The sequence below is a fragment of the Coregonus clupeaformis genome, chromosome 3 (genome assembly GCF_020615455.1).
Source record: "Coregonus clupeaformis isolate EN_2021a chromosome 3, ASM2061545v1, whole genome shotgun sequence".
NCBI classification, from domain to species: Eukaryota; Metazoa; Chordata; class Actinopteri; order Salmoniformes; family Salmonidae; genus Coregonus; species Coregonus clupeaformis.
Genome location: NC_059194.1, coordinates 14,972,375 through 14,998,206, shown reverse-complemented (window position 1 = coordinate 14,998,206; position 25,832 = coordinate 14,972,375). Strand labels below are relative to the sequence as shown.

General features: G+C 41.6%; 1 protein-coding gene across 1 annotated transcript in view; it reads left to right on the top strand.

Moving 5' to 3' along the window:
• gfra4b (GDNF family receptor alpha 4b) overlaps positions 1-25,832 on the top strand; it is a 47,409-nt gene that overhangs the window by 17,870 nt on the left and 3,707 nt on the right. Inside the window, exons 2-6 of the mRNA XM_041849998.1 lie at positions 14,840-15,115; positions 16,269-16,349; positions 20,121-20,466; positions 21,311-21,420; positions 22,696-22,830. Of these exons, the coding sequence (XP_041705932.1) occupies positions 14,840-15,115; positions 16,269-16,349; positions 20,121-20,466; positions 21,311-21,420; positions 22,696-22,830 (948 nt within the window). The remainder of the gene's footprint in view (positions 1-14,839; positions 15,116-16,268; positions 16,350-20,120; positions 20,467-21,310; positions 21,421-22,695; positions 22,831-25,832) is intronic.

Below are 25,832 nucleotides of genomic sequence, written 5' to 3'. Positions count from 1 at the left end.
AGAACTCAGGACTGAGCTTTTTCCGACAAGTCATTTATTCTGTATTGTTCTGTTTGTGGGGACTACAAGGCATTGGAGACCCCATAATAAGACATTCTTCTTACAGTGTGTTTCTGTGTTAGTGTGTTTGTGTGTGTGTGTGTGTGTGTGTGTGTGTGTGTGTCACAACCTGTGACATTAAAATCATGGTCCTTCTTGGATGTGATTAGAAAAGTGCTGTCTGTCACACCACACACAGGGTGAAAGCAATATACCAATTTAGCGCAAATTATCTTAGACTAAATCTATAACTGTTTAAGTTGTGAAAGGTTATTTTATGAGTGTCATTCAGAAGACCCATTAGAGACCCATTGAGGTCTGAAGTGAATGGTGATTAGGCTACTCCTAATGGAATGATTAATGATATAGACGAAGATCACTTGTGGCATATTTTAGTGAGGAAACATAGCGGTCTCATTATAAATGTGGGTGTTAATTGCCCCCCCACTAACTGTATGTTAATATGTGCAAATGCTCTATTGATGATTCAGGGCAAGTGTGAACATCAGATTCCGAAACCCTTCATCTTGGCAGTCCAAACAACTGGTGCTCTGGACAGCATGTGTCCCTCTGTTTTGGGCTGGTGGGCGTTCAGTACTTTCACAGGAAGAAATGCGGTGAGTCACGCTCTCACCCTCACCGAGCGAAGGACGATATGCTGATAAGTTAATTGCGACCATTACGAACCAATAGACTACGCTGTTATAATGTCACCGTTCCCGTCTTGAGATAAAGTGCCATTGTGGCGTGACATTGAGACTGAACTTGACAAGCCATCACACACACAGCATAAGAATTGGCTATCACTTTATGCCATCAGACATTTTGTATAATCACAGTCATTTAAAAAAATAAATCTGACAAAATGAATCAAATTAAAATCGGAAGAAAATATGCTCTATTTTGCATACAAAAATTAATTAATGCTTCCACGCTTTCACATTCTCATTAACGATTAGTTGTGTCTCCTCCTTGTGAATAAAATGTCAGCAGTTTCTGCTTGAAATGGGAGTTACAATGTGAAGAGATCCAGGTAGCAATTACAGATATAGGATCTTAATTTCAGCCAGTTTGCTACAGCAGGAAAATAATCCTGCAGCAACAGGAAATGTGAATTATTATGTGGATTATAATTAATGGATATTTTTGTAGGGGTTGATACGTTTTTCGTAAGGGAAAATCAAGTCTGAAATTTCAAAGAGGAAATCACAAACTTCAGAAGCCTTTTTAAACCTCAAATACACTACAGGTTTTACATTTCCTGCATTGTAGGAAAGTTATCCTGCAACAGGGTGATTAGATTAATATCCTACATCTGTACTGTTGTTCTAGATGTTCTCTGAATACGTTCTTTTCAACAAATCAACAGGGCTTGAATGAATATCTAATCAAGGGCAAAAGATAGCATGCTAGCTTCACACAATAATCCTCCAATATCTCATGAGAAGGAAACACCCTCAGCTTTATTATTATTTGACATTTATATCATGTTTTCTTTTCTTCCATTTTGTCCCTCAAATACATGTATCTTGATGAACTGTTTCATGCATCTTCCTCTGTTCTCCGCAGGACACAGTTCTGTGTCTGTAGATAGCGTTAGCATTTCTAATTCAGACGCTTCCTTCGCATTGATAGCCTCTGCCATACCATGTAATGCTCTTATGTACCATTATCTAGTACAGTACATAAACCATCGAACCATTGTGTGCTCTTGCTCTGTCGTCTCATCACCTTATGTGTGCCTTTTAGATGGGGGAGATAAATGTTTGCTGTCACAGTCCAACCTCCTACCTATTAGCGTTAGCAAAATGGCTGTGAATGAAGCTCGTTGTCTTCACCTTCGAGGTACCAAATTGTCTGTTGTTAATTGTATATTCAGGGTCCAGTGTGCCTATTCCATGGAGATCAGAGTCTTCCTTTCAGGTCAGTAAAAGCAAAGGTGGTTTCGAGAGTTTTTAGCCTATCATCTCAGAATGAAGGTTAGGTTTGTTGTTGTACTTGTGTGAGTTGTCCTGTGCTGTGTGTTTGACTCTGTTTGGCAACGAGCCCAGGGCACCCTGACCAGGAGCAGCCAGGCTGTGAAATAAGCCCCTGGCAGTTCGGAGACCTTTGGAAAACACCTGAAGGGGAACCGGGGGTTAAGGCTCGGGCACACAGGTTGTTACTTGTGTGCACACATGGCAAACTCTACAAACACTCAAACTAGCCGTGCATGCAGCCGGCTACACAGCTACAGCGTCAATCATTAATAATCTAGCGTTTGGATCAAGCTGACATGGATGCTCGTTTGAAGCACCCAGTTCGGGCTGAATAATAACCTACATCTCAAGAGTGTCTCTCAATATAATATTTGGTTTACGTTCACTCACCACGATTTCAAAGCAGTCAGGGCATTACAGGGCAATTTATAGGCATTTTTGAATGTGCACTGGGGCCTGGAAATTGGAATATGTTGAATCTTATCAGGGAAAGCGTGCCATGTAGGAAATCAACAGGAAAAGATTGCGTGGTACAGGTGTTTTCTCCTAGTCCTAGAGGAGCCGAGTCTGTACGTATGTATCGAGTCCTTGTAATGGGAGCATGAGATTATGGCAACGACATGCTCCTGCCTCCAGTGACGGGCCATGATTAATAACTAGGATGTTTGTCAATGCCAGAAAGCCGTAGGGAAAATACATAAGAGCATGCACAGCCTACACAATTAAAGGAGTGGAAGGACTGCTACTTGGTTTTTATAACCAAATTATTACATGGATGTGCTGTATTGCACATTTTCAATATTGCTTATTATGGAAGGACTTGAATACCCCATGGTAATGTTACACAGCAGCACACACCCTGGAATTGTGCTTATCTACTGTTCCATGGTACGCCTTTCTGCAGACTCGAGGTAACGTTTGGAGATACGAAAGCCGTGTGTGTTTCAGGTCCGCTTCCTATTGACAAAACCATTGCCTTTCAAATGAAAGCACCTCTCAGCAAAGGCATGGACTGGAGATAGGGAACAGAGATTAGCAGAGACCTACACAGTCGCCATTCTTGACATGATCATCTTATCAAGCTGGAGTGTAAAACGTCAATTAGGGGAATCAAAATCTTTCGACGCCTCTCACTCTTCATCGGATGTGTTGGGGATGTGTGTGTGGGTTTGTGTGAGAGTGTGCGTCTGTTGCGCGTTCGTGTGAGTACGTGCGTGTGTTGATACGATGTCTCAAGTTGCCATCTTTCAAATGGGCCCATGATCTCAAACTTCTAGATGGTATGGACTACAGTACCATTTCATTTTCAGATGCTCAATTGCTTTAATTCATATGGCTGTCCATGCCCATCACACAGTCATCCTTCATTTCTGGATTGCCATTGTACGAGATCAAAAGCATAGTAGCTATGCTGAAAGTCACAGCGCTATTGAATGGCTATAGTTTATAATTTTTTCAAGAAACTAAGCAATGTTAAGATTGACAAAGAGCTTTTTCGCAAATCTGCTGTGTAATGTCACATGAGAACACATTTCCCCCTGAAAGTCAGCGTGAAAAATAATTGCTTCTCTGTAAAAACAATGCCAGGTTAATCTTTCTTTCCTACCTCTCTCATACCAGAAAATGTTTGATGTTGAATAATAATAATTAAGGACAGCTGACATTGCCTCCTTTTTAAGAGAACTTCAGTGTTTTGCTGTCTCAGTTCTCCAACAGCAATCTATTTGCCTTTGATGTCAGTAATTTATGTTTTTTGTGTGCCAGAAATGCAAATATTGTTGTCTTATCCTGTGCGCTAATTCACAAGACTTAATTTACAAACCCCCCCCCCCCACCTGATGTGAACCCTTTTTGGCCAGACAGTATCATATTACTTTACGGTAGAGAGGAGGCGCAGAAAACTCTATGCAGTAAGTAATTAGTTTTTTGCAGCCCCTCTTTACTGTAAAGTATCCTGATTGATTCATTGAATTCATTAGATAATTAAAAAGTAGCATGTTACTCCAGCCGGAAGACAACATTGCATACAGAAAAAATGATCAAGGACAAGAAAAGGCTGAAGGCTTTTTGGCCATAAAGAGTTAATACACTGAGTGTACAAAACATTAAGAATACCTTCCTAATATTCAGTTGAACCCCCTTTTGCCCTCAGATCAGCCTAAATTTGTACTCTACAAGGTGTCAACATGTTGACTCCAATGCTTCCCACAGTTGTGTCAAGTTGGCTGGATGTCCTTTGAGTGGTGGACCATTCTTGATAAACACGGGAAACTGTTGATCGTGAAAATCCCAGCAGCGTTGCAGTTCTTGACACACTCATACCGGTGCGCCTGGCACCTACTACCATATCCCATTCAAAGGCACTTAAATAATTTGTCACCCTTTGAATGGCACACATACACAATCCATGTCTCAATGGTCTCAAAGCTTAGAAATCCTTCTTTAATTTGTCTCCTCCACTTCATCTACACTGACTGAAGTCGATTTAACAAGTGACATCAATAAAGGAGCATAGCTTTCACCTGGATTCACCTGGTTAGTTTATGTAATGGAAAGAGCAGGTGTCCTTAATGCAAGGTTTTATTTTTTAACAATCTCTGCAGATTACATTCATGGGGAATTCAAACAAAAAGCAAACTAATGATTCAATCAAACATGCAGCACCATTGTGAGTTAGCATCACCAAAATGATTCAGGAACTAATATCAGGTAGATCCCTCACAGATGCTTCTAGTTCTCAAAGTAAGACACATGTCAGAAGGCACATAGCTAAAAATCTCAGGAATCTGAAGTGGTGCTTGTGGATATAATTGTAGATAATGGTACCCGTGATTAGATGCCTTTTAAGCTCAAAGCATTCTGGGAAAGCTCAAGAACCTATGTAAGATTCATCATCAGTCACTCAAGTACTTTAATTTGTCTTTCCAGTGGCTTAATACTATTAGTATTAAGGACTTCAATAAGACCAGCAGGGGATCAATAAAAATGAGAGGAAATCTGAAGTTGGATGGATGAAAAGTCTACGTAAGTACTTCCTTCCACCCCTTATAATTATACTGCAGTTGCCGGTTGAGACAGCTACAACCGGAAGTTACTTTTTGTAGCAGGTTAGGATAACATTTTAGCTAACCCTAACCCTTTCCCTAACCTTAACCTCCTAACCTGCCACGTTAATTATCCTAACCTGCTGAGTAAATTCTCTAACCTGCTACGAAAAAGTCACTTCCGGTTTTAGCTGTTCTCTCTTTAGTCAGAACCGCATTTGCCAGGGCCCGGTTTCCAAAAGGATCTCGTTAGAACCTTTGTAGGAGCATCGTCAAATCTTCCAGCTGTTTCCTAAAACCATCGTTATTAACGTTGTACTTGAAAACCCTCGTATTTTAACGAGACCACTCGTAGAACAGCTAAGTGCGTCCTTAGATTATTTTTTGCCCTCCTGCGTCACTTTTTACACAGAAGATCACCGCTAAACATAGAATCACATGGTTTATCTGTCTCTGTGACCACCGATGACAACAGAACAAAGTTTACTAGAAATACAAAGTTGCCAATGTCTTTGCAAATGATACAAACAAGCAACGTATAAAAAGATGCTTCAGATGAAAACCGAGATGACTGCATTAAAATTAACAGTAGGCTATAGGCCTATTTCAATCATATTCAAATACATTTCATGTTCAATCAATTGAGTTATATGTTGCTAGGCTACTGTCTGTTTTTGTCTCAATATATTTCATGATGTGTAGCCTAACGTGAGCGACGATGTGCCAAATCTTGATGTAGTACATTATTATAGGGTAAGCATTAGAATAAGCCGCCTCAATATTTGCAGCCGTAGGTGGTAATCTCTCGAGGAGCTGATCCTTCATCAGTATTGTGAAATAATTATACGATTTGAATAGAGAAAGCTGATCCAAGAGCTGTGCTCTCTTTTCTTTCGATCCTATCAGTATCGACACATGCTCCAACGACGCACTTAGCGACCGTTCCTCTCTGGATGGTGTTTTGGGAAACACATGTTGCATCTTCGGCTGTTGTAGAAAATATTAATTGTTTAAACACTCGTAAGCCTAAATTCCTTCGCTATCGGGAAACCGGGCCCAGGTCTTATTTGTAAAAGAGGTATTCTGACCTCAATGGGACTTCCTGGATAAATAAAGGTTAAAAAAAAGTTATATAAAAAAAATGCTGACTTATACTTTTCGTGACATGTCAGATATTCACACATGACATGACACACCAGTAGGCTAGATTAAATAAAATGACACACAGATCCAACATTGTCTCGCTCAATAAGGAAGTGGTCAGATGATGCAGATGCTACGCTACAGGACTGTTTTGCTAGCACAGACTGGAATATTTTCCGGGATTCACCAATAAGTGCATCGACGACGTAGTCCCCACAGTGACCGTACGTACATATCCCAACCAGAAGCCATGGATTACAGGCAAAATCTACACCGCGCTAAAGGCTGGAGCTTATAAGAAATCCCGCTATGCCCTCAGACGAACCATCAAACAGGCAAAGCGTCAATACAGGACTAAGATTGAATCGTACTACACCGGCTCTGACCGTAAGGCGCTACAGAGGGTAGTGCATACGGCCCAGTACATCACTGGGGCCAAGCTTCCTGACATCCAGGACCTATATACTAGGTGGTGTCAGAGGAAGGCCCCAAAAATTGTCAAAGACTCCAGTCACCCAAGTCATAGACTGTTCTCTTTGCTACCGCACGGCAAGTGGTACCGGAGCGCCAAGTCTAGTTCCAAAAGGCTCCTTAACAGCTTCTACCCCCAAGCCATAAGACTGCTGAACAATTAATCAAATGGCCACCCGGACTATTTACATTGACACTTGACCCCTACGTACATGTACAAATTACCTCAACTAATCTGTACCCCTGCACATTGACTCGGTACCGGTACCCCCTGTATATAGCCTCATTATTGTTATTGTTATTTTATTTATTTATTTTTACTTCAATTTATTTGGTAAATATTTTCTTAACTGTATTTTCTTAAAACTGCATTGTTGGTTAAGGGCTTGTAAGTAAGCATTTCACGGTAAGGTCTACACCTGTTGTATTCGGCTCATGTGACAAATAAAATGTGATTTGATTTGATTTATATGCATTTGGATGGTGATGAAAGATTTATCTCACTGGTACTTTATGTCAAATTCGGTAATTGTATATTCAGTGTTAAAACTCTTTCTGATAGGCATTAAGTACACTAATACATTACCTCTTCCTCAGAGCCTTGCTGCCTTGCAGGTATATTGGAAAGAGGGATAGGCCAACATTCCACCAGAGTTCATTAAGCTTCATTTTCCATTTTATCTCTTCTGAAGTGGGCCATTAAATGCGTCTGGGTAACTGATCGGCTAATCTCCCCATGATTTATGTGGCAGGCAAACTGAGGACTTAACCAAGGCTCCGAAGGCATTGATTACTGACATGGTTAATTGGCTAAACCCACTGGTACATTGAGACGGGATTATTGGAAATGTAAAATAAAGTGCCTCATTTGCATTCCTGATGTATGGTGTCTATTCCAGCTTCTGCCCAGGAAGCACAAATTGACACAAACTATAGAGAAGGGCTGGGAGTTCTGCCTCAAATTTGCAACTGACCATCTGTCCTTCCAAGGGGCTGGCTCGCTTTTGAGATTTCACGTTTTTTCTTTGCAACAAAGGCTAACATCACTCTGTCCAATGAACTTAGCTGACTTGGGTTGAATAGAGGACAAGTGCTGGGAGTACCCATGCTATGACTCAGGGTCAATACTCTTATAGGGGAACGGTGTTGTTACACTTAAACCTGACCGTTTTAGGTGTCCTTCATCGAACAGTGTGTCTTTCAAAAATCGATAGAACTCTCACGGTGCAATTTTGCTCCACAATTACCCACAGTGTAGAATGGGAGGAAGTCCAGCAGCATGTTCAAGTGGAGCATTGTTGTTGGCATGATGATTGTACACTATATATACAAAAGTATGTGGATACCCCTTTAAATTTGTGGATTCGGCTATTTCAGCCACATCCGTTGCTGACGGGTGTATAAAATCGAGCACACAGCCAAGTCAGTTCGTCACATTTCTGCCCTACTAGAGTTGCCTCGATCAACTGTAAGTGCTGTTATTGTGAAGTGGAAATGTCTAGGAGCAACAACGGCTCAGCCGCGAAGTGGTAGGCCACATAAGCTCACAGAACAGGACCGGTGAGTGCTGAAGCGCATAGCACGTAAACATTTTCTGTCCTCGGTTGCAACACTCACTACCGAGTTCCAAACTGCCTCTGGAAGCAACGCCAGCACAAGAACTGTTCGTCGGGAGCTTCATGAAATGGGTTTCCATGGCCAAACATTAGTGCCCGACCTCACTAATGCTCTTGTGGCTGAATGGAAGCAAGTCCCCGCAGCAATGTTCCACCATCTAGTGGAAAGCCTTCCCAGAAGAGTGGAGTCTGGTATATGAGATGTTCGACGAGCTGGTGTCCACATACCTTTGGTCATGTAGTGTGGGTGGTTGTGTCCACTGGAGTTATTGTTGTGATATCTCCTGTCGTCTCAGGAAGTTCCTGTAGTTCCACACAACCTGTCTCACATGCCTTGAGGGCATGAGGTAAAATGTTATTGTAGAGACAAAACAAATATTTGTCATTTGGATCAATAATGTATTTAACTATGTACCAAACTCATCGTCTAAAACTACATTTTGCTCTATGTATTTGGTATCCATAGAACCTCTGTGGAGCTTTCGTGATTGACTGGGTTCGACTTGGTATCCTGTATGCCACAAGACTTTGTAAGTCCGCTAAACAAATGTCTAGACATTAGCTCGGGGAGCTAACCCAATTCTTCAGGTGTCAGGCAAGGTTATCCATCACAGTACCAACTGGGTTACCCTTCACCCATATTTGACCTCCACTTCACAGAGAACCATCTGGGTCACCCTTCACCCCCCGTTGACCTCCACTTCATAGTGAACCACCAGGGTCACCAGGGAACTAAAGGCTTGAGCTCAGGGAATGAAAGGCATGAGCTCAGGGAAGTTGTTATGAGAATTATTTAACAAAATATTTTAGTGTCTCTGTGCGTCTCCCAAAAGGTTGTAAGGCTTTTGGATCAAGAAACGGACAGAGCTCCCAGTTGCAATAGTCATAGATCTTTATTCATTGAGAATTCTGCCACAAAATGGTCGTACAATATTTTTATACGCACACGTCATACAAAAATCCCACCACTCTGTAGGCGGGCTGTAGTTTTCCACTTTAAAACTGCTCTCCTGACCATCAGTTCACACACATACACACACACACACATACATACACACATATACACACATACATACACACACATACACACACATTTTCTTATCATAGTGTCTCTCCTCCCTAAATTGGGAGGCCTCTTTATCTTGGTTTCTCAGTTGCCTGTAGACAGTTCTCCTTGTCCTTTGTTGTCTGGCCTAACTCTTACTCACATTGCTAAATAGTGGCACAATGTCATAATCTTTACTGGTCCTACACTCACACATTACCAGGTAGTAGATTCTAACACATCTCACACAGTTTCAGAGTGTAATAATTAGTCACTACTAAGAAAGTACTAATCATACTTAAAACAAGAACATTTCACAACTATATTTAAGGGTGGAACATTTAGTCATTACTTTTAACCTGTATATATTTTAATTTCTATATCAGAATTAAGGCATGAGCTCAGGGAACAAAAGGCATGAGCTCAGGGAACTAAAGCCTACACTCATAGAAGAACCCTTTGAAGAACCCTTTTTGGTTCAAGTTAGATCCCTTTTGAGTTCCATGTAGAACCCTTTACACAGAGGGTTCTACATGGAACCCAAAAGGGTTCTACCTGGAACCAAAAGGGATTTTACCTGGTACCAAAAAGGGTTCTCCTATGCGAACGCTTTTTCTAAGAGTGTAGTCATGAGCTCAGGGAACTATCACAAGTCTTCAGGTCTCAGGCAAGGCTGAAGGCTACTCTTCACATAACCATGGTTCACAGTACCACCTCTGTTACACTTTGGCATATCTTGTTGCTTCATATGAATATAGTCAGGAAATCCGCAACACTTCAGTACACATTGAAAGTGAAGAAACGTTTAATGTGAACAACGGTTGCTCTTTTGAGCGCTCTTTTGAATTGGGTGGCTTCATAGCCAAATAAACATTAGGCCCTGGGTACCACTAAAGCTATACCTATACTTGAACTCTAAAAGAAGATATCGCCCCTCAAAATGTCTTATCATCAGTAATTAAGCACCTTCTAAAACAAGTGGGAATCAACATGTTAATGAATTTTACAAAGTTCTTGCAAGTGCATCTATTTAAGTCATCGTTACACTATTCACATGTATCCACAAATATTGTAGATGACTGAAGCTGTTCATGTACTGCGATAATTACATAGATGATGTGAAATAGTGTGCTGTCCATGTGGTTCAAGGCTTAATTGGGATCTTAGCATACTCTAGCCCAGGGTTTCCCAAACTCTGTTCTTGGGACCCCAATGGGGTGCATATTTAGTTTTTTGCCCTAGCACTACACAGCTGATTCAAATAATCAACTGATCATCAAGCTTTGATAATTTTAATCAGCTGTGTAGTGTTAGGGCAAAAAACTAAAGGTGCGTCCCTTGGGGTCCCGAGGACCGAGTTTGGGAAACGCTGCTCTAACCACTCACCGTTGTTTCCCCACTTACTTCCAACATCCAGCGCCATCATTTGATCATTATCTTATCTTGGCATACTCAGCATGAAGACCCCTGCACTTCACTACTGTTTGTAAAAGCCTCAGCAACGAGAGCCCATCTTCATCAACCCATCTCATCTATCAGCACAAGGCTCCCTGAAAAAACCTCTGAAAACCCCCACAAAGGCTAGTCTTATATTAGACAGAGAAATACAAATGAAAAGACAAAGTATGAAGAGTAGTTTAATGATTGTATTTGAAAATCCCTCATTAACATGCTTCAAAGCAGTGTGGAATAGAGAGGGAATGAGGAAGTTGGGTATAAATAATGCTCTCATCATGTTTCATTTGATTAGCGCACCACCGGCCAGGGTTGTATCAAATACGGTTATCCCTCCTTAATCCTCTACACTCTTAGAAAAAATGTGCTATCTAGAAGCTAAAAGGGTATTTTGGCTGTCCCCATAGGAGAACCCTTTGAATAACCCTTTTTGGTTCCAGGTAGAACCCTTTTGGTTCCAGGTAGAATCCTTTTGTGTTCTATGTAGAACCATTTCCACAGAGGGCTCTACATGGATCCCAAAAGGGTTCTACCTGGAACCAAAACGGGTTCTCCTATGGGGACAGCCGAATAACCGTTTTGGAACCCTTTTTTCTAAGAGTGTACAGAAATAGCAGATTCAGAAGAACACTCGAAGAAGATAGAAGCCTCATTTTGCCAGCTGTCATGTCGACTGTATTGAGACAGATAGAGAGCTGTAAAAGGACTTGGGACAGGCTCCCCACAGCCAAGATTGTTATGGGGCGTTGGCTCCACAATAGTATATGCATTGGTTGAAGCTCAATATTAAATTAATATCTCCCTACTATATCTAAGCCAATATGACACCAGTGTTGATAAAAATTTGCAAATCAACTTGATTGGAGGTACACAACATACTCCCTGCCTCTCGTCATGAGCCAACTGGCCATTACAGAGAGACACATACCGGATTTTTAACAGGGACGTTAGCATTAGGAAAAAAAGTACCATTTCTTGGCCCGACCTAGCTCAATATCTAGGCTTCAGATAAGAACGAGACTGCAGCGTCCATAAAGTGACCATTAGACTTGCCACCTTTCGGACTGAATACGTTTGTAAGGGCAACAGTTTTGATTAAATGTATAATTTATCACTCTTACGTGCTCATTTCTGTTCGTTAAGAACCAAATATGTGCTACCTTTTTGTAGCATTTCTGACAATGCTAACATCTTTTCAGCGGACAAAAGCACTTGGGTTTTGCAGCAACAGAGCTAGTAGCTAGCTAACACCAGTCGGATGAGAGCCAATCTACAAGCATAGGAAGCTAGCTATATTTTGCTATTGAAGCTTTTCCCATGGCTGAAGTCATCTGTGTCAACTGTTGGTCTTGACACTTGCGTGTAATCAGAGCAAAAACAAATAAGCACAGATAAGATGGCGAACGTCCTCGGCTGCTATTGCCAGTTAGCTAGCCAACTAACGTTAGCCAGTAGCGTTAGCTAGCTACAAGCCAACAAGGCTGTAACATTAGCTGTATGGCCAGATCGCGGTGCACCGGCACAACTCAATATTTACAACATCTCCCACATTCTTCCACAAAGCACAGCTAGCTTGCTAGCAAGCTAGCTAAGTAAAGTTCATAGTCAACACCAAACTTTGGGAAACTACCACGCTGCTAATGTATAATACATGCAATGGGCATTGCTCATCTAGCATTAACGTTAGCTACCGTTTCTCCATACGCTAATCAACCTGGCTTGCTTAGCAATGTAGCTAGCTAACGTTACTGCCCTTAACCTATGCATTGATTCAGTATGCTCCCTCCTGTCAATGCAATTTTCTTCTTGTCTTTATAATCCACATTTGCGCTGATTAACACAGTGTGAAGTTACTACTCAATGTATTCCCAAAAACCTGAAGTCGCCATCCAAGTGAAAGGTAGTCAGGGGGCTGTTGGTGCACCCAGGTTAAACAACACCAACATCATTGCTTGCTTGCGTGACCTTTGCACAGTCAAAATAAAATGCCATGCTTGCTAACTTGGTTAGCTATGTGACTGTTTTCAACACATCAACTGTTTTAGTCTATTTTTTTTACCAAGCAAGAGAAAGAAATACAGAACTGCGGGAAAGCAGTGCCCAACAGGAGGGGGTGAAGGACAATGTCTACCGGTGTCTTAGCTATCGTTAGTTAGCTAGCAGCCTATCCCGCCTGCCCTGTACCGGAGTCCTAGATAGCTAACTAGCTAACTAGCACCTAGTGTCCTTCGCTAACGCCTGCCGAACACCTGCCCTCGCCGTCGTTAACAGAACTACGAGAAAAAAGTACATCCCAGGGACACACTTCTTAACGTCAGGGTGGAGAATTCCCTGAAATGCGTACACCGGCTGATTGACGAAGCGCCGGGCCCTCACTATGCACTTTTTTATCTTATGGTCCCACTGGAACATCCAGCGCCTCTACTCGATATCAGAGAAGACCACTGTTGTCCCGGGAAACATTCAGATGACCACCTCTAAATCAACGCACCTGTGCCGACCCCTTGGTGTATCCCAAGTCGTTTCTACCGAGGTGGATGACTAGGATGTCAGGGGGAGAAGTAGCACAGGCCCTCTGCTGGCCCAGAACACAAAGCAGTTTGTGCCACTTCATGCCTTGCTCGCCGAGCCACCTAATGTGACAGTCAATAATGTATGTAAATAGTTCATGGGTAGGCTACATGTTGATTATTTGTGTATTTTCCAGGAGCTTGCTTGATTGGGTTTCTGTTTTTTCTCTTCCCTCTGGAAAATCAGCTGTTAATATTAAATAAATACTAATAACTACATTATTTCTGTTGCCAGTTGTCATTATTGTGTACTTGTATTGCTGTGTTATGCTGTATTATAATGTTGTATAATAATGTTGCATAATCACCTTCCAGTGTAAAAACTATGGAAATGAAAAACTAAAAACTAAGTTTTAAGTGAGAAGTAGGCATTGGTCTGAAGCCGAAAAATAAAGGAAGAGCACCACAATGCCTACTCCACCCATGCTCTACCAAGGTTTTCCAGCACACAGCTTTGACCTACTACAGTAGTTATTTTGGTCTATTGTACTTCAAACAATGTGTATGCAGGTTGCTTAGGATTCAAACCATAGTTTTTTGTTTTTAATAACATACACAGTGCTGCTACAGTCATTATGTCCTCTGAATGCTCCGCACAAAACGTGTGTCATCCCCAAAATCCACAAATGTCCTGACGTTTTGAACCCATTTCAATCGGAGTGTCAGGGACGGGAATGTCTTCCCAATGAGGATTTTACATTGAACATGAACCAAATTGAATATTTCATTGTAGCTTATAATGATGGCATTAGAGTGCCACTCAGTCACTAGCTCTAACAGAGACATATTTAAATCAAGGTGGCCTACATTGCCAGAGAAATTCAATGGGAGAATAGAGCTCGTCAATGAAGAATACCTCGTAATGGACTTTATTGATTCAGCCTCAAAGCTCTTTCCGGACAGTTAAAGGGTTCCGGTGGTAATAGACAAACAGATAAAGGATTCCAGTGGTAATAGACCAACAGAGAAAGGGTTCCGGTCGTAATACGGTAGAGCAACAGATAAAGAGTTCTGGTGGTAATAGACAAACAGATAAAGGGTTCCAGTGGTAATAGACCAACAGATAAAGGGTTCCAGTGGTAATAGACAAACAGATAAAGGGTTCCAGTGGTAATAGACAAACAGATATTGTAGCCTGTAGTTGTAGCCACATATTTTCTACATTTCACCAGATGTTTTCACAAGCCTCATACTTTTCATTTAATTGGATTATACAAGGTAATCACCTATGGTTTAGGTCATGGGTTGGGTTATCTGCATAATGATAAATTAGGTTTTCCCAAATTAACAGTGACCTGAAATAATATGTTACAGTACGTGTATCATTATGAACTGGCACTGAACATTAGATGAGTCTTTGTGTTCCTCTACAGCAGTTTCAGGTCAAGACCTATTCTTACCATATCTATAAAGCACATCGTAATTGTCCTTGACTCTCCTCCCCTTCACCCTCCCTCTCCCCTCCTCTGTCCTGTAGCCCTGCAGGTAGTTCTGTCAGCAGGCAGAGACTGTCTGGTGGCGGGGGACTCGTGCTCCAGCGACGAGACCTGCAGCCCACGTCTGCGGACCCTGCGTCAGTGCGTGGCGGGCGATGGCAGCATGAAGCTGGGCCCTGGGGCTCGGAGCCAGTGCGCCAACGCCGTGTCGGCCTTGCTCTCCAGCCCCCTACACGGCTGCCAGTGCAAGCGGGGCATGAAGAAGGAGAAGAACTGCCTCAGCATCTACTGGAGTCTCCATCAGTCTGTCATACACGGTGAGCAACTTAGCCAGTTGCTCAGTCATTTGTATCGGATGGGACAACGGCCAAGTCCATTTACGTAACACAGGTTACAGATTTAACTCTCTACCAACAACACAATGTGGCTGATGCAGCTTAGTCATGATGCCTGGCAAACAGTCAGTCATCAGTCACCACACCTGGTGTCACTGTGGAACAAATGACTGAAGGTCCTTGAATTATTTTCTGTATTAACCTGCATGAGAGATAGTAAACGACTATAGGAAATGAAAAATGTGTGAATTAGGCTTGGCCAGTATCCAGATTGTCATACCTTCATACCGACCTTGTGCCATACCGGGATATTCGGTAATACCGGCCCTGAACACAAGGGCCGCTGTTTTCAAACCCCACTGATGCTCTGTAATCCGAAGGTTAGCAATGCTAACAAGTACATGTAAAATCCCATAGAGAATGCTAACGCATTGCAAATATTTTGTACAGTTTCTAACCTAAACTATATAAGTATACAAGTAACTCAAAAATGCTAGTCACAGTTTGCTGCACACACAAAAAAAAATATTAGCCAGCAAGGCTCTTGATCCAGGAGGGGATTCTATGCTGTTACCAAGCAGATGTTTAATTTTGGAAGAAGCTAACCACTTAGCTAGATAGCTAACTAGCTACTAAATTAGCAAACCAAATGCACAACTTCAGAGCATTTAGCACATTTTAGACAGTTAACTTAATAGTTATATGATATCTGGCTGGCAAACATTTAGTAGTGAATTCCATACTGTAATTATATCACCTAGCGCATGCTGCACAACAGTGAGTGACTCACAAGGCTCCGGTCTCTAGTCTCAACCCCACGTGACTGGGGACTACCGTATACTTCATAATAATGACAGGTGAAATGAAGAACACAATGTTCTTTATCTCCTAACGTATTGCTCAAGTTGACTTCAGGTTTTTACTTAAAAAGTAGTTACCGATATTCAAATGTATAAAAAAAACTTCAAAGAAATAGTTTAAACGGTACTGACAGTATTGAAAAACCACCCCATGGCTTTTTCTAAATATCCCTGTTTACACTATATACAGTATACCGTCCAATCCTAGTGTGAATCATGTTCAATCGCTCCAAAGGGATAGTGTGTCATTACCGTGTCATTCCAAATCCTCTCAGGACTCAACCTGGTAGAGAGTTACCCTTATGAAGCAATGGAGAGAGACTACGACTACGTTCGTCTGGCCTCCATCACGGCTGGTAAGTACGTTGACCTCGGTTCGTTTTGACCATGAACCAGAGGTTTCATGTTGAAAAGAACCCGTCTTGTATCGTTTAGGTCCCCCTGGTAGGCAGCCTTAGGCATAGAAGAGTCCACATTGTGTCCTGGAGGCATAGTTAAAAATGAAAGTGTTTTCCATGAGTCTGAACACAATTATCAATATTACAAATGATATGTTTGTTTCCAAGCCCCTCATTTACATCTGATTTAACATTTCGTTTTCAGGAAGAGAAGTACAGAGGAACAATGAACCTTAGAACAATAGAGGAACTAGATTTGAAATTATTCATACCCCTTCACTTATTCCACATTTTGTTGTGTTACAGCCTGAATTCAAATTAGATTACATAATGACAAAATTAAAACATGTTTTTAGAAATTGTGGCAAATTTTAATGAAAATGAAAATGAAATACCGAAATACAGTGGGGGAAAAAAGTATTTAGTCAGCCACCAATTGTGCAAGTTCTCCCACTTAAAAAGATGAGAGAGGCCTGTAATTTTCATCATAGGTACATGTCAACTATGACAGACAAATTGAGAAAAAAAAATCCAGAAAATCACATTGTAGGATTGTTAATGAATTTATTTGCAAACTATGGTGGAAAATAAGTATTTGGTCACCTACAAACAAGCAAGATTTCTGTCTCTCACAGACCTGTAACTTCTTCTTTAAGAGGCTCCTCTGTCCTCCACTCGTTACCTGTATTAATGGCACCTGTTTGAACTTATCAGTATAAAAGACACCTGTCCACAACCTCAAACTGTCACACTCCAAACTCCACTATGGCCAAGACCAAAGAGCTGTCAAAGGACACCAGAAACAAAATTGTAGACCTGCACCAGGCTGGAAAGACTGAATCTGCAATAGGTAAGCAGTTTGGTTTGAAGAAATCAACTGTGGGAGCAATTATTAGGAAATGGAAGACATACAAGACCACTGATAATCTCCCTCGATCTGGGGCTCCACGCAAGATCTCACCCTGTGGGGTCAAAATGATCACAAGAACGGTGAGCAAAAATCCCAGAACCACACGGGGGGACCTAGTAAATGACCTGCAGAGAGCTGGGACCAAAGTAACAAAGCCTACCATCAGTAACACACTACGCCGCCAGGGACTCAAATCCTGCAGTGCGAGACGTGTCCCCCTGCTTAAGCCAGTACATGTCCAGGCCCGTCTGAAGTTTGCTAGAGTACATTTGGATGATCCAGAAGAGGATTGGGAGAATGTCATATGGTCAGATGAAACCAAAATATAACTTTTTGGTAAAAACTCAACTCGTCGTGTTTGGAGGACAAAGAATGCTGAGTTGCATCCAAAGAACGCCATAGCTACTGTGAAGCATGGGGGTGGAAACATCATGCTTTGGGGCTGTTTTTCTGCAAAGGGACCAGGATGACTGATCCGTGTAAAGGAAAGAATGAATGGGGCCATGTATCGTGAGATTTTGAGTGAAAACCTCCTTCCATCAGCAAGGGCATTGAAGATGAAACGTGGCTGGGTCTTTCAGCATGACAATGATCCCAAACACACCGCCCGGGCAACGAAGGAGTGGCTTCGTAAGAAGCATTTCAAGGTCCTGGAGAGGCCTAGCCAGTCTCCAGATCTCAACCCCATAGAAAATATTTGGTTGAAAGTCTGTGTTGCCCAGCGACAGCCCCAAAACATCACTGCTCTAGAGGAGATCTGCATGGAGGAATGGGCCAAAATACCAGCAACAGTGTGTGAAAACCTTGTGAAGACTTACAGAAAACGTTTGACCTGTGTCATTGCCAACAAGGGGTATATAACAAAGTATTGAGACACTTTTGTTATTGACCAAATACTTATTTTCCACCATAATTTGCAAATAAATTCATTAAAAATCCTACAATGTGATTTTCTGGAAAAAAAATCTCATTTTGTCTGTCATAGTTGACGTGTACCTATGATGAAAATTACAGGCCTCTCTCATCTTTTTAAGTGGGAGAACTTGCACAATTGGTGGCTGACTAAATACTTTTTTCCCCCACTGTATTTAATTTATATAAGTATTCACACCCCTGAGGAAAATACTTTGTAGAAGCACCTTTGGCAGCAATTACAGCTGTGAGGCTTTATGGGTAAGTCTCTAAGAACTTTCCACATCTGGATTGTGCAACATTTGCCCAGTATTCTTTTCAAAATTCTTCAAGCTCTGTCAAATTGGTTGTTGATCATTGCTAGACAACCATTTTCAGGACTTGCCGTAGATTTAAATCAAAACTGTAACTCGGCCACTCAGGAACATCCACGGTCTTCTTGGTAAGCAGCTCCAGTGTAGATTTGGTGTTGTGTTTTAGGTTATTGTCCTGCTGAAAGGTGAACTCATCTCCAAGAGTCTTGTGGAAAGCAGACTGATCCAGGTTTTACTCTAGGATTTTGCCTGTGCTTAGCTCCATTCCGTTTATTTCTTATCCTGAAAAACTCCCCAGTCCTTAACGATTACAAGAATAGCCATAACATGATGCAGCCAAAACTATGCTTAAAAAAAAACTCTCTTGTATTGGATTTGCCCCAAACATAACACTTTGTTTTCAGGACAAAAAGGTTAATTGCTTTGCCACATTTTTTGCAGTATTACTTTAGTGCCTTGTTGCAAACAGGATGCATGTTTTTGAATATTTTTTTATTATTTTCACTCTGACAATTTGGTTAATATTGTGGAGTAACTACAATGTTGTTGATCCATCATCAGTTTTCTCCTATCACAGCCATTCAACTCTGTAACTGTTTTAAAGGGCTCCCGAGTGGCGCAGCGGTCTAAGGCACTGCATCTCAGTGCTTGAGGTGTCACTACAGACCCCCGGTTCGATTCCAGGCTGTATCACAACCGTCCGTGATTGGGAGTCCCATAGGGCAGTGCACAATTGGCCCAGTGTCGTCTGGGTTTGGCCGGTGTAGGCTGTCATTGTAAATAAGAATTTGTTCTTAACTGACTTGCCTAGTTAAATAAAGGTTAATATTTTTTTTAAGTCATCATTGGGCTCATGGTGAAATCCCTGAGCGGTTTCCTTCCTCTCTGGCAACTGAGTTAGGAAGGACACCTGTATCTTTGTAGTGACTGGGTGTATTGATACACCATCCAAAGTGTAATTAATAACTTCACCATGCTCAAATGGACATTCAATATCTTTTTTTTTTTTTTTACCCATCTACCAAAAGGTGTAATTCTTTGTGAGGCATTGGAAAACCTCCCTGGTCTTTGTGGTTGAATCTGTGTTTGAAATTCACTGCTCGACTGAGGGATCTTACAAATAATTGTATGTGTGGGGTACAGAGATGAGGTAGTCATTCAAAAATGTTGTTAAACACTATTATTTCACACAGAGTGAGTCCATGCAACTTATTATGTGACTTGCTAAGCACATTTTCACTCCTGAACTTATTTAGTAATGCCATAACAAAGGTGCTGAATACTTATTGACTCAAGACATTTCAGCTTTTCATTTATAATTAATTTGTACAAAAAAACAAAAAATAACGTAATTCCACTTTATAGGGTATTGTGTGTAGGCCAGTGACATTTTTCTTCTCTCTCAATTTAATCAATTTTAAGTTCAGGCTGAACCACAACAATATGTGGAAAAAGTCAAGGGTGTGAATACTTTCTGAAGGCACTGTATCACTGATAGGTGATATACCATTTACCCAAAAAGTATTGCTCTGTCTTTCTCTTGTTATTGTATGGTTCTCTGATCCCTGGTTCCTCCTTCCCTTGCGCCAACAGACTCTGAGGCCGGCATGGCGACGGTGAACCGCTGCCTGGATGCAGCCAAGGCATGTAATGTCGACGACCTGTGCCAAAAGCTCCGCACAGAGTACGTATCTGCCTGCATCAAGCCCTCAGCCAAGTCTGGCCTCTGCAACAAGGTCAAGTGCAACAAGGCCTTACGCCGGTTCTTTGATCGGGTCCCTCCAGACTACACACACGAGCTACTCTTCTGCCCCTGCACGGACATGGCGTGCGCAGAGCGACGCAGGCAGACCATAGTTCCCGGCTGCTCCTTCGAGGGCTCGGACAAACCCAGCTGCCTGACACAGCTGCGTATTTGCAAGGCCGACTATGTGTGCAGGTGAGTGAGAGACTCTAATAACACAACATACTGTTAATGTGCAATATACTGTAGGCCTACCTACAGTATTTACTGACTTTCCCCTTTGGGACATAGGGCACAATGAGTTGCTACCACTCATTTCTGTTCTTGGTCATGTTGTGCCTCAGCTTGCTCCCAGAGGGGTAGATCTCTGCCAGCTCATCTCTCTCAGTCTGGTACTCTGAGTGTAAGATGTTTAACATTGGCTCCCAAACTTGTTTTCACTTTTATAGAAAAACTGTAGAGTTGTTTGTATTATCTTGTGACCCACCAACTCAACCAAACCAAGACAGTCTTTAGTCCTGACCCAGACAGTACCAGCTGTGACCCACCATTGGGGCTGTGACCCATTATTTGGGAACCACCCTGCTATCAACACACAAAACAGAACAAGCAAAGCACTCAATCAACAAAATGGCTCAATATTCTACGCCCAAACCCCCTGGAGAGTCTGCTATAATAACACATAAAATATTTAACACAGATAAAACGTAAGATGGATCAGAGTTATCACTCATTGCAATCGCTGGTCATGACCATTATTTTCACCACCCCTTTTACTGCTCTGGGGCTGAACTAATGATTCTGGCTTGTGGAATGAAACAAATAAAATAAACCAATGCCCGTCACTGCAGTCCGCCACATAGCCTTAAACATACTAGTGTTGTACCAAATCTATAGCTCATGGAGATAGCGAAGCCCTGTCTTCCTCCAGTGAAAACAATTAAATAAAACATGCTATCTTTACGGTATGCCGTCGTTGTAATTGGTGTCCGGCCCTTGTTCGCTACTAAACAGTGCTAGTTGTGTTGGCTCTGTGTAGGTCCCGTCTGGCTCAGTTCCAATACGACTGCCAACCAGCCGAGTCGTCTGCCAACGGCTGCAAGCAGGGGAACTATGGAGCCTGTCTACTTGCCTACACAGGCCTGATAGGTGGGTACAGAGATGAAGAGAGCGAATGTGAAACGGATGGGAGAAAGGATGGGAGAAAGGATGGGAGAAAGGATGGGAGAAAGGATGGGAGAAAGCCGAACGTGGAGGATAGGGTAAATCGATGAATAAAGAACAGGAGAAAGAGAAAATGAAGTATTTAACATACAGAATGTGAGTGGAGAAAATGTAACTAGCCTACAGTGTACTGAAATGGAGAAAGCAGTTAGATACATGGGAAATTAGGAGTGAGGGAAGGTAAACTAATGAATAAAGAACAGGAGAAAGAGTGAAAGGAAATATTTACTTTGGAGGGGAAATTAAAGTTACTATTTAAAGGAGCTACATGTAACAATTCAGCAATACTTCAGATTCCCTTGTGGTTTTCAAAGTATATCTTAGAAATACCAGAAATAGCTTATGCACTGCTTTCTGACCTTATCATAACCCAAAAAACATCTGCTGCATGGGCGTGAGGTAATGTTATGTTGTTTATTTTTGCAACCTTACGAACGAGAACCAATCATGAAACAGGAAGATGCTGATGCATGTACCTTCACGGAAACTATTTGCTATTTGCAGGTGGAAATGCTACATGTAGCTTCTTTAATACTGTAGGCCTATAGTGAATGAGTATGAGTAGGATTTGAGTAGATCCTATTTGTGGAGGTTTAAAGCAGTACAGATGTAGGATCTTAATTTGACCCGTATTGTCGTAGCAAAACAATCCTGCAGCAACAGGATTTCAAAGTAAAGTCCATAATGTTGCTTGATCGGTGATTAGGCTATTAACTTTGTTTTATGCACTCGCTCAAAGAACGGCCATTTATTTTTCATGCTCTTGAAAAGAGCACAAAGCGACCTAATGCATTTCAAGAGCTTCCTATGGTGCCCTTCAGCACAAACAAACACTTGCCATTTTCATTCCTGGCCTGTATTTATTAAGCACTTGAAAACTTTCCACTCCATTTCAGAACTTGGGAGAGAAATGGCACACAAACACTTCCAAACGTTTTCAAAGGAAGCACAAATTGAAGCGTCTTTGACAAGCAACAGATAACTGGCAAGAATTACCCTCAACACACTTGATATTGTGTCTGCATTTCTGCTCATTTCTTGAACAATATTCCCCCTTACATTGTGCGAGTGAACTGTGAATTGCAAATACTGTTCATAAATGTTTGAGTTTGTATAACATTGTAAAAACAGTCTTGTAACAATGGGTCTTTGGAGGGAATAAATATTTGATACTGAACTGAGCACACATTGTTTCTACAGGCAGCTCGATAACTCCCAACTATGTGGATAACTCCACATCTAGCGTGGCCCCATGGTGCTCCTGCTCTGCCAGTGGGAACCAGAGAGAAGAGTGCTCCGACTTCCTGGAATACTTCACCGACAACGTCTGTCTCAGTGAGTGCCTCCCAACGGCTCCTAATCCATCAAGACATCACTGAAAGCAGTCTCCAGTGACTTAGAATGGAGGTTCCATAGGGCTCTGGTCAAAAGTGGTGCACTATACAAGGAATAGGGTTTAATATGGGATGCAGCCTTAGTGTAGGGTTGTGTTCACTATGCATGAAATGGAGGAAAACAGCCCAAGGTACTATCTGAACTTTTGGAAATGTTTTGAAACGTTTTGCTACGGTGTTCCCTAATGAACATGTTAGAAAGGTTTAGACTGGGGAAGAACAAGAGCAACATCGTCTTGTATCTCAAAAAGCCCTATTTCTGTAAAGTATTGTTCCTTATGTTCTAATGGTACATGATATGGGGCGAATTCATGGAAGGTAGTGATAATTCACTTAAGTGTTGTTAGGCCCGATTCGAAGTCGAGGCCCGACAAACCGTGCCAATATATCCTCCAAACACTGGTTTCGAGGGCATTATCACTTTTATACAACGGGTTACCAACATATCCAAATAATGATTGACATATTTTCAATAAAAACGTTATTTTGATTAATTTATTCGTACTATTTCATCCTTCAACAAGATATAGTCCCGACACAAATCTAGGGTTCCTAGAGATGCGACCCAGTCGTTCACTCTTTTTGTTCTGTATCTATGGACGCGACCCAGTTGTTCGTTCTAAATGTTCCATTGCAATACTGACTGGCAACGTTCTTGTCCTTTGCTTGCTAAGCTAGCCAACTACGGCTAATTTACAGTTACGTCAAAAAGTTCAGCCAGAATAACAGCCAGCAAAATAGCTGCATTTGCATTTGTTTAAGCTGTTTTCTAGTGACATTTATTTGGATACATCCAAAACAATGACCTAATGAGGCGCGATTTCGCCTGGCATAGAAAATGTGCTCACTCGTCAGGACACTGTTGTTCAGAGGAGCTAGCCAACAACACAGCTACAGTAACACAATCACTTCAGACTGAAGCTGGAAAGACTGCACATTAGCTGTGTTTCGTTTGACCTTTTTTCAATGGACATTTATTTTGTATATATCCATAAAAATTATGCCAGCTGATTCATGATTTCGACTGGCTGAGAAACGCTGCCTGCCTTTCTGTCTCGTCCAGACTCCCGACACGTTCAATACTATGGGACAGCAGGAGACAAACAGCAAGGTTTATACAAATATCCACTGTTGAAAACAAAATGTTAGTCTAAAAGAAATGTGAGATAATGTCTAGATGCTTTTTAGAGTGGATATCAAGTTTGAATGGGTTGATTAGACAGTGGATTGCGCAGTCAGATGGAACAGTGTAAATAGTTATTTTAACGTCATAGATTTAGCTGGTGGTAACTTCAGGAATAGACACCGGCTGGAATGAGGTTTTAACCAATCAGCATTCAGGATTAGACCCACCCGTTGTATAAAGTTGAATAGCCATCGTGATTGTTAGCGTGAATGTGTGACATCTGTAGCAGGTTTTAGGCGATAAAGCAGAGATTTACTCCATGAGTTCTGGGGATTTTGCCTGTCAGTGTTTTGTCATGTCTCTCATATTAGCCTACACTCTTAGAAAAAAGGGTTACAAAAGGGTTCTACATGCATCCCAATAGGGTTTGACCTGGAACCAAAAGGGTTCTACATGCATCCCAATAGGGTTTGACCTGGAACCAAAAGGGTTCTACATGCATCCCAAAAGGGTTTGACTTGGAACCAAAAGTGTTCTACCTGGAATAAAAAAGGGTTATTCAAAGGGTTCTCCTATGGGGACAGCTGAATAACCATTTTAGGTTCTAGATAGCACCTTTTTTTCTAAGTATGTACTGGTAAATCTCTTTACTATACTTGATTTAGATTTTTGCTTAGATTTATTTTCTCTCTGAGGAATGATTAATCCAACAGCTCAAAAACAACACTATGGTTTTCTATTACAATAATTGGTCTGCGCAAAAATGCCTTTGCAGTTATTCAACATATTTTTTTAATTGTTGATAGAAATAAGGGATGGTGTTACTCCTTGTTCAACCTAGCCTATTTGCATTGATGAATACCTGCGCCAACTGACTACAGCAAATTGGGCTCAGTAGGAGGAGTAGAACGAGCAGATTATAGAAAGGGAATTTGACAGGGGGGAAATGTGATAGAATGAAGCAGATGTGTCCCACACCAGTTAGTTACCTGTAGGCTCAACAGCAGTGAAGGAAGATGTTAAAGAGTTATCTCCTCTGTAGGAGAATTACCAGTCAGAGTTTTGGTCTCTTGCTCTCTCTCTTTCTTTCACTTCCTCTCTTTCTCTCCCCCTCTTTTTCTCTCTATCTCTGTCTCTCTTTCTTTCTCCATCTCTCTCTCATGAATCATCCCCTTCATGCTGTATCCTTGGTAATTCCACCTGGGTGTTCACAGTGCCTTCCCTGAGTGAAAAGGAAATAGGTTAGCCCTGTGATTCTAAAGTAATGACTTATTTATTCATTTACCCTCTGTCTTAACGGCTTGTGCATTTATTCCTGTTTCAACAGTTGATGTAAATATTGGCTTAGAAGACTCAACCTACAGACTTAACCCATAATAGCACAGTAATAATTGCATTATTGCATGTAATAAGTGTAGTATCACCTCACGTGATGGGAGACAAGCTAGTTCCACCTTCTAATGGTTTATGGAGAGGGAAAGGAGGGTGAAATACAATATGGTGCTTGTGTGATATGTTTATGATCCCTTATAGAAGATGAAGAGTGCTTTCAACCACATGACCCAGACCTTCACTATCAGCTTTATTTCAGGAGCATCATGTGTCAGCATGGTGACTCAGTACACAAAGTTTCCTGGGATTTTTTCTCTCTCACCCTAATGGTCTTCCATCTCTATTCCAATTTTGCTTATGCCCTTTCTATGTAGTGAATAATTAATCGTCCTTATTATTGACTTTGCTACAGTGTTTTTCATCTGACCTGTTTAAACAGACAGGGGCTATCCTCCTCCCGGAGAGCGCAAGGTAAATCTGGTTTC